The 9844-nt window shown below is 45.8% G+C and overlaps 1 protein-coding gene across 1 annotated transcript; it reads right to left on the minus strand.

Moving 5' to 3' along the window:
• Positions 1-878: 878 nt before the first annotated feature.
• THAP1 (THAP domain containing 1) lies at positions 879-7545 on the minus strand. The gene is made up of 3 exons (XM_059492958.1): positions 7392-7545; positions 6845-7040; positions 879-2880 (listed from the first exon to the last, which is right to left on the minus strand). The coding sequence occupies exons 1-3, from the start codon at positions 7460-7462 to the stop codon at positions 2413-2415; spliced, it is 735 nt and encodes a 244-aa protein (XP_059348941.1). The 5' UTR covers positions 7463-7545; the 3' UTR covers positions 879-2412.
• Positions 7546-9844: the final 2299 nt, after the last annotated feature.

The raw sequence follows: 9844 nt of genomic DNA on the forward strand, positions 1-9844 counted from the left end.
TCAGCTGTTAAATCAACTTCCACCAATGCAAACAGCTTAAAGACACAAGGACTCTGCACACCAACCATGTATCAGCCATCTACCACTGTACCTAAAATTTAACTTGCAGACTTAGTTTTGTTCGGCTGCTTCCCTGAAGGGTTATCAAGTTAAAAGACCCAAAGGAAGGGCCCAACAAACACAGCAGCCAGAGCATAAGGTGGGGGGGAAACAGGGAAGCATAGCCCAGGTGGAAGGAAATGGTGCTGAACATTCAGAGTAGGAAGCTACCCATGTATTTTCAGAAGAAGCTGACATAATGCTCATTGCATCCAGAGGAAAGGATTTATTTCTCCTTTTGGCCCTGTCTTTAACTTGTATCAGGTGTGGTACTATTGCTGCCTCTGCTGCCTCTCCACTACAAGCCAAACCTGCTGCTTTAGTGAGCTGAAAGTGCCACACAGAAGGGTGCAGCCAGCACCTCAGTCACTTCCATAGAACTGGAGGACATAAGAAGGGTGGTGGTGAGAGTACACAACCAAGTGTTGGGGCGCAGAGCTGGGTGGCAGGGGGTGCGGTATTGCAGTAATGCACTGTGCTTCAGAAAGTCACACTTGAAATTCCTGCAGAGTAAGAAGAGAGGGTTTTCTGCAGAGAAAACAGACACAATCTGCTATCTGGCACACATGCCAACAGCATAGCAACAGTTTTTTAAACGTCTTTTCTTTGTCACTTTTGAATTTTACCAATTTTAAACACTAAGTGTAACAGCAGCAAGGCTTGGGAGCCCAAACTCTAAACAAGGAAACTAGTAGAAAATAAAAATTTAAAATGTCAAGACAATTTTGGCAAAATCCTGGGAAAAGAGAAGAGAGAGTAATTAAAAATCTAACACATCATTTGCTTTTCAAATTTTTAATTAGGTATAATAAATGTACACAAAAGGAAGCATTGGCATTTTTGTTCATTTTAAGTGTATGAAATGGTAGGGAAAATAGACAAATGGCATGAGTGAGGTCAGAAGTATCAAGACTGGTTTGAAATATTTCAAAATGTCATGCTAACAGGATATTAAGGGAAGCTTTTAAAGCCATCATGAACAAGGCTTGTTTAACATCAGAGCTAGAACCCTCACCACAAACAAGTTTGACACAGACTCAGAAAAGCAACTTTCCTCATGTCTTGTACATCAAGGAATTTCAGCTGTGAAGCCTGCATTAGGGTTAGCCATTTTATCTCGTTTTCAATGAGTTTGTTGACTAAATAAATTTTTAGAAAGTAAGTGCAATCTGCTGCACTACTTTGTCATGCTAAATTTACTAGAAATAGTCTTAATAAGGCTGAAGAAGAGGCAGCAGCATTTGAGATATTATAAACCAGTCTAGCACCAAGCAACTCCAAAGTCTAGTTCCCTATCTGCCCTTTGGTGGATGCCCTTTGGGGAGTGAAAAAAATGAAATAAAACTACTGTATACTGCAAAGCCATAAAAGTCTGACTCCCTGGATGAAGAACAAACTTACTTCATTTCCTGAAGCTACACATGTTGACAGGCGAGTTAATTTCAAAACCAAGGACAACACTCTACCAGTTACAGTGTTAATGGGAAGATAACCCTACAACATACTGGGACTGTATATTACCAATGTCCTTTTGAAGCAGTCACTGTAAACAGTCTTAATCATCCTGCCAACAGTAACATACATGTTCAGTTCAGCCCTGCACTTCAGGATTATTTTTAAGTGCCCTCAAAACAAAAGCTGCTTCTACGGGTCTTGTTAGCTATGCTAACGAATTCTCCTCATGGGCCTCAAAACACTCATGTGTTGAACAGTTACTCCAAAAGAAGAGGTTCATTTACATACCTCACCCAAAGGGATCCAGGAATTACTTTTTGCAGTTCTTCAAATGCATAGCAAACTGAAGTTGGAAGTTTTCCCAGACTGAAATGTGCATCTTAGCTATCTTTCTGCAGCACTTGCAGATGTTAGCTGACCTAATTCTGTTCTTTCTAAAATCAGTGAAAACTACCTACTGGGGATTACCAAAGCCAACATTAGAAGTCTTGACAAAGCACTAGGTGTACAACCACCTAAACTTCACTCTCACCCAGATTCAGTTCCCAGCCCCTGTAAGCATGAGACAGACATTGTAAAAAAAGTGAATTCCTATGTGTCTTCAATCTTGTGTCCTTTCCTTCTGGAAGCAATTAATATTTTGTAAATTCATTGCATATTCTAATTCTGAGATACTTGCATCTTCAATATATTAAAAGTATATCAAACTGAAATGACAATAAAGAAAAAATATTATCTTATTTGTATGACTGCTTAATTACTGTTTTAGAATTCTGGAAAGTCTTACAGAATTAGAAAGAATTTAATTTTTAAACTAAATTTCTTGGCCTACCAAAGTGAAAACTATGTTCGTGACTCCTAGGCAGGTACTTCTACGACTTCAAAATAGTCATTAGGCAGAATCACATAGCCTTTTCCTGCCAATATGTCTTTTTCTTTCTGAAACTGAACAATCTCTCTTAGTTTCTCAATTTGTCTTTCCTGACGCCGGCACCGCTGTTGTGCAGTCTTGAGCTTCTTGCGCAGTTTTTCAACCTGTTCCTCCAGCTGTTGAATCCTTTTCCGCTGATGGACTGTATCCTCAACGGTGTAGTTATGATCGCAAAAAACAGCAAGATTGCTGGGGGTCTGAAGAGGGGGCATCAATAATCCAATACTGGGATCTACAAATCTGGCATCTATTTGAGACAAATGAAAAGAAGGAGTTGATGGAGACTGTGGTAGTACTGGAGCTGCTGGTGGTGGTGGTGGTGGTGGAGGCGGTGGCGGCGGTGGCAGTGGAGGAGGCGGCAGTGGATCTTCTGGCTGCTCTGCAAATTCTTCAGACTAGAAAGACCAAGACAAAAAATGTACATTTTCATGCTTAACATTGTTTACAATACAACTCCCTTATTACAGCCCCAGAATAACCTAAACAACCAGGATTTAAACAAATAAAACAAATTTCAAAGACACAATTGTCAAAACTGGCAAATGTTTCTGGGCCAGCTCTGTCCGGCTTCTCAACTGGACATATTTTTAACCAGCTTCATTTTAAGGGCTCTTTGAAACTCAAGCCCTTATGTCTAAATAGGTTTTTTAATTACCTAAGAAGCAAGAACACAGACTACAGTTCCATAAAACAGAGTTCAGATGACCTAGCAACTCATTGCTGCCATCTCATCCCCCTTTGTCCCTCCTCCTTTCTGCTGCATCATACCACTACATATTGAACCTACCAGCTAATCTAATCAAAAACACATCAGAAGTGGACAATCTGCTGCTGAGGTAGAATGAGGGCTAACTACTGAGCAGGCTGACACAGCAGAGAGATAGACACAGTAAGACCAGTCTTCTCAACAACTGGGAGAGACTCTAATAGGTTTTGGGCTGCAGCGTAAGGGTTTGGTTAAAAGAGACATCATGAACCAAAATAAACAGCTCTTCAACAGCAAAGCAGCCTTCTCATCCTTGGTATTTACTTTTTGTTCAAATATAATTGCTAAAATGACAGAAAGCTATTTGATCTCAAACTATCACTGCATAAATTTTCTGTCCATTATTAAATTTCAAAGCAATGCAACAAAAGGTATGACATACACCTGCCTTGATATGTGGAAAAAGTGAAAATTTATGGAATGGTTTAGGTTGGAAGGGACCCTAAAGATCATCCAGTATCAACATCTCTCTGCCATGGACAGGGACACCTTTCACTAGTCCACATTACCCATGCAACCATTAAACACTTCTGGGGATAGGACATTCACAGCTTCTCTGGGAAACCTGTTCCAGTGTCTCACCACCCTCACAGTGCAGCATTTTTACCTAATATCTAATCTAAACATGCCCTCCTACAGCTTAAGGCCATACCCTCTTGGCCTGTCACTACTTGCCCTTATAAAAAGGTCCCTTTCCAGACTTCTTGTAGGCTTCCTTTAGATTCTGGAAAGTTGCTATGAGGTCTCCACACCACTTTCTCTTCTCCAGGCTGAACATCCCCAACTTTTTCAGTCTGTTTCTCTAAGACAGGTGCTCCATCCTGCTGGTCATCTTCCTGGCCTCCTGTGGACTCACTCCAACAGTTCCATGTCCTCCCTGTGCTGGGAGCCCAGAGCTGGATGCAGGTTCCAGGTGGGCTCTCCCCAGAGCAGAGCAGAGGGGCAGAATCCCCTCCCTCCCCTGCTGCCCACGCTGCTCTGGATGCAGCCCAGGACACGTTTGGCTCTCTGGGCTGGGAGCTCACACTGCCAGGTAATGTTAAGAAACGGGACTACATAGCTGGCAGATGGAATGGACGGGGAGAAGCACAGTCCTCCCTTTTGGCAGCAGCAAAATATCAACTGGCTCAACTCCACTGCAGGGTTTTTTTGCATATAAAACTGCAGGTTTTGTCACATTGCTCTTGATAGGTCCACTTGTACAGGTCAGGACAACACAGATTCATTTGAGTATAGGCCAGAGCAGAGAATCAGATTTTTTTCTTGCCCAAAAGAATCCAGTATAATTCAAAAATGATTCTGTGTACATGTTCATTGAAAAAGCACTGTTGAAACCAAAGAGCTTGCATATTGCCTATTGAAAAGAAAGCTTAAAACATTCTCAGTAAAAGAGGCACTGAAAAAATTTTCTACCTACCCACCTGTTGCCAACACTATTAGTACAAAGAAAAGCATAAGGACTGGGAAAACATTGGTCTTAAGAACAGCCATTGATTTTAAGAACAGCCAGCAGTCCTCACCATCAAAATATCAAGCTCATCAGATCTGAACGTTGTATCATTAACTTCACTGACTTAAGATACAAGCAAGATAGATGTGTGGGTGTCTACCTGTCCCCTACACAAACTACAGCACTTGGCAGACAGTAACTGAAAAGGCAGTTTGGTGATTGGTATTGAAGAAAAGATTGGCATTAAAGGGAAGTTTAATATGCACTCAAATATAACTGATCACATGAAAGTACAAAATCAGCCAACTACCAGTCTTATTTCTCATTTATAAAAAACTGCTGCTGTTAGCATACCTAATTCACACATGAATATTGTAAAGAGCTTGACCCTATCAGCAGACACTATCAAATTTTTCTACTAAAAAACCCTACAAGGCAAAGGTAGAGCTAGCAAAAAGAAACTCATTCTTGCTAGAAACAAAAGCAAAAATCAGGTCACTGCTGGACTGCTGAATTCACAGAGACTTCTGTTTGAAGCTATAGAGCATATGCTACCTGTATATACAAATTGTTATTGTCACAACATATCACAGAGAACAGATCTTTGGTATCTCTGTGACATCATCAATGACTTCTAACTATTTCTTTTAGTGAACAAATACTTCTTCTAAGACATAAGTAAAGAAAAAGTTACAAATTACATAGTGTGAAAGATAAAAATCTGTATTTCAAAATCCACGTGGATTCAACTCCAAAACAACCACAATTATTCTTTGTTATTACATTGTTACTTGAAGATATGTGGCAGTTTATTCAAAAGTGCCATGGAACAAATAAAAATAGAACTAAATCCTTCAGAATTAAAAGGCACTCACTCTTCTGTGTTTTTGTAGATCCAGGTATGACAGCGAAATTGGGAACGTGGCTCACTACTAATCCTGCTGCACCAACAGTACTTTTGCAGACTACCCTATACACCCATTCAGTTTTCAGACTGTAAAAAAATTTGCAAGTATTTTACACACAACAAAGAAAATGTGTATTTCACAGATAAGCAAGGAAGTGTAATCAAACAAAAAACACAACCATATTTCCCTGTAACTTGTCTGTCTCCTTGTTTGCATTCTGTTTATATTCTCTTCTGTGGTATTAGCCACTTTTCATTTTTCAAATGTGTAGCCTTTTTATTTCTGCAGCACTCCAATATTGTATATAAAGAGAAAAACTGAACAAGAAAAAGTCTGAGTTTTCTTCTGTGCACTTCACCCCATTTAAGTCTTTTGCCCCCCAGACCTACCCTAGCTACCGCTGTCTCATTTACCACTTTCTCTATGGCAAAGTAGTAAGAGATCAAATATTTTATATCCCTTAAAGGAGTTTAAAATCAATTTTTTCCATTCTTGTCTTGAAGTTATCACATCAAGAAGTAAGAACTCATAAGTAACTTGCATCTCACAGTAAATTGTTCTAGTGGCACAGTGAAGGGAATACCTCACTCAGAAGACTCTATCATCATAAGTCAGGGACCAGTATGGCTTCTGAAAACAATGTTAAGGCAAGACAGAGATGCTCTCAGGACAGACAGATAGAGGTACAGGTACGGTTCTGCCGCTCATTTTAACTTTGCAAAGCCAAAGCGCAGAGCTCTCTTAAAGAGGCCAGTTAAGTTTCACAGTTAACATCCACTGCATTTTCAATGCTGGCAGTAGCCATCAGCCATGGGAAGAGAGTAAGTGTCATTTCCAAGCATTAATGAAGGCTCTCTCAGACTCTGAATATGCAAGAATTGCTGTGGAACAATTTAACGACAGGGTAATACCTTCTTACTTTGTTGCCATTCCATTTAATCAGCACACGGATGCTGAATTAAATAGACACATGAGCAGGTGAAAGTCAGTGCCTGCCTGTACAACACTTTGTGTTCCAAAGCCTCAGAGAGCTTCAGAGAAAACAAGCACAGCTGTTGCAGGTATTTTGAGTCACCACAGTCCTCCTGGTCACCCCAGGGATACAGGCTCAGCGTCCTGCCGGCCTTCATCCTTCCCAGCCTGCATCCTCTCCCTGCTCGCTGCCCTGCCACTCTGCAACCAGTGACATGCACAACACGTTCTGGCACCTGCAGCCATGGGTGCTTTGGGTTTACCTTTTCACCGGGTTCAGTGTAACAGAAAATTGTGGGCACAGCATTCTCTTTTAGGAGCTTGTTATTGCATTCCCTCTTAAAGCAATCGGGGGTAAAGTGTTCTGAGCAAATGCTGCTGTACTTGGTCGGCTTGAAGTTTTTCCTCTTAACAGCAGCTTCCCACTTCTTGCAAAGATCGGGTCTTGTAAGAGGGAACCTGCAAGCAAGAGGCACTTTCAGCTTTTCTGGAAAGCTTTATAACCGGAGCCAAAACCTTCCTGACCCGCATGGGGGGTGGGGAGGGATGAGGTTTCAGCCCGCTCTCGCTCTGCAACAGGCGGCTCAGAGGGTCCCGTCCCTCGGCTTTCCCCAGGGAGACGCCGGGAGGAGCAGGCGAACAGACACATCCCTCTGTCTGTCTGTCCGTCTGTCTGTCCGTCGGTACCCGCCCGCGCACGCGCTCCCTCCCCCGCGGCTCCCCGCGATCCTCGCGCGCGCGGTCCCGCGTTGGTCCGGCGTTGGCCCCGCCCCCCGGCGCGACCCCGCCCCGGCGCCCGCGCGCGCTCACTTGTGGAAAGAGATGGGCTTCTCTTTGTCGTATCGGTTCCGGCAGCGGTAGGCGGAACAGGACTGCACCATCCCGCCCAACCCCACGCCCGCCGCGGGGCGGCCTTCGTGGGGACGGACGAGCCGGCGGGACGCTGCGAACTCACCGCCGGACGCCCATGTTTCCCCCGCCTCCCGCGGCCCCCCCCCCGCGCCCGTGGCCCTACGGAGAGGGACGGGAACGGGACGCGCGGCCTCTCCCAACTCCAAGATGGCGGCGCCAGCTTCAACGGAACCTCTCGCGGTAGCGGCGCGCACCGCGCTCCGCCCATTGGGCGCGTCGGCGCGCAGCGTGCGGGCGGGGCCTTGTTCATCAGGCTCGCCAATCCGGCCGCCTCCTGTCCCCTGCTCCACCCCCTTTTCGGGCCCGTGCTCCGCCCACACCCAACCCACAGCTGGGCCCGTGCTCCGCCCACGGTCAGCATCCACAGCTGGGCAGCGCCGCCCACACCCCGCACCCGCAGCTGGGCAGCGCCGCCCACGGCCCGCACCCACAGCTGGGCTCCGCCGCCCACGGCCCGCGCCCACAGTGCTGCCCACACCCCGCACCCACAGCTGGGCAGCGCCGCCCACGGCCCGCACCCACAGTGCTGCCCACGGCCCGCACCCACAGCTGGGCAGAGCCGCTCCCCTCCACACCCCGCACCCACAGCTGGGCACAGCTGTTGGTTTCTCGGCTGTTTTAATGACCTGGAAAGGCCCGGGGTGGCCTTGGGCAGCCCACGCTTCAAAGGACGAAAAGAGGCTTCAGGTTTTTTCTCGGTCTTCAGTGTTTATTAGTTTTTTATCTAAAAGATTTTCTCTCGGCCCGACAGAGGTCTGCACAGCAAGTCAGCCACGAGCACACTGAGAGCCCCCGGGGCGGTCACATATCTTTATACTCAAAATTACGTATACAATATTTACCCTTATTGACCAGTGCACTTTTAGTAATAACCAATCCCAAAGTGCCAACATCACCACAGAAGATGGAGGCTAAGAAGAAGAAGAAGAAGGACAGGACACGCCCCAATTCCTCCATCTTACTTCTTTAGACCCCCCTGTACAGAAATCTTAAACCCTGTGTTTCACACTCTAATTAACTTATCCCTTCACCATTTACCTCAGTGAAATCCTCCCATCCTCATACAGGTGTCGTCTCCCGGGTAGGATCAAAGTCCAGCCACCAGACACTTCTGGCAACATTCCAGGACTCCCGAGCCCCCCAAGGGTGGTCTCGGTCACTCTGCACATCAGACCTGAGGTGCTGAGATCCCACACACAGCGGCCCACACCCCGCACCCACAGCGCCGCCCACGGCCCGCACCCACAGCTGGGCAACGCCTCCGACCCCGGGACTGAGGGCTGCGCTACGGCCCTTCCTTCACCGAGGGGAGCCCACTAGGGCCTCCTCCGGCCGCGCCATGCTCGAAGTCCTGGCCAGGGATGGTTGTCCCAGCCGGCAGACAGGGGTCAGTCGGACGGACGAGTCTGCACAACGCGGCTGTCACAGGGACAGGAAGAACCTGGCGCTGTGAGCCCCGCAGGAGGTTCTGACTTTTTTCGGGGAGAAAAATAAAACAAAAATTAAAAATAAATGAGGAGCGGGGAAAAGGCAAAAGAAAACAAGGGGAAAACCACATTGCCATAACACACAGTTGCATTAAGGACGTGTAAAACAACTCCTGTCACTCCACCTAAACGTAGTTTGCAGGTACATCAGCAAACAGTAGATACATCTCTCAACAAATCGATTTGTTGTTACAAATAAGTTTATTTCGAGCAATGTCGACATGTTCCCATTCTGTGGGCTCACTCTGCATTTGATCAACAACTAAAACCGTCCTACATAAGTGACAGTTTTTGTATAGGAATGACAAGGTAACCCACCCTTAGGGTTGCCCCAATCAAGTGTAACATTATATCTAGAAATTCACTGACAATGACCCCAGACCCAAGTGAGCCTCCATGGCTTTTTCTCTGACCCCACAAAGATCATAATTTTCTCCTCAGCCTACTTTCCCCCTCTACACTTTCTTTGTGAGTGAAAGAAAAGAAGGTTTATTTGCCTTAGCTTGGTGGCTATGGCTTCTCTTCCTGGACAGCTCTCTTTGCCCAGCTGATGGAAGGTACCAGTCACTGCCATTTGCTTGTCCAGGAATATGACAGAAAAGCCTGTACAGCAGCTTCAGCAATACTTCCACAAAGCCACTCGCATGAGCTGTTGTCAGTACTCAGTGTTGGCTGAGCGCTGTTAGCTCTGCTCCCTCTCCTGCTAGGTCAGCCAAGAGACAAGGAAACCAAAATAAGCTCTTTCTAGCACTACCTTCCTCACCAAGAAAAACATGCTTACTCCTCTCCTTTCCATGTGAATGCCTCTGTCCCTGACCGTTGCCTGATGACTTTCTTCTCCCTCACATGCTCCTGCTGCCAGTT

Source organism: Ammospiza nelsoni, chromosome Z (genome assembly GCF_027579445.1).
Source record: "Ammospiza nelsoni isolate bAmmNel1 chromosome Z, bAmmNel1.pri, whole genome shotgun sequence".
Taxonomy (NCBI): Eukaryota; Metazoa; Chordata; class Aves; order Passeriformes; family Passerellidae; genus Ammospiza; species Ammospiza nelsoni.

What these genes read in the sequence shown, in the direction of transcription:
- THAP1 (XM_059492958.1), bottom strand. Translation starts at nt 7,462, where the DNA reads ATGGTGCAGTCCTGTTCCGCCTACCGCTGCCGGAACCGATACGACAAA. An exon ending in AAGCCCATCTCTTTCCACAA is followed by an intron (nt 7,041 to 7,391) that starts GTGAGCGCGCGC and finishes TCTTGCTTGCAG; the next exon opens with GTTCCCTCTTACAAGACCCG. An exon ending in ACACTGAACCCGGTGAAAAG is followed by an intron (nt 2,881 to 6,844) that starts GTAAACCCAAAG and finishes TGGTCTTTCTAG; the next exon opens with TCTGAAGAATTTGCAGAGCA.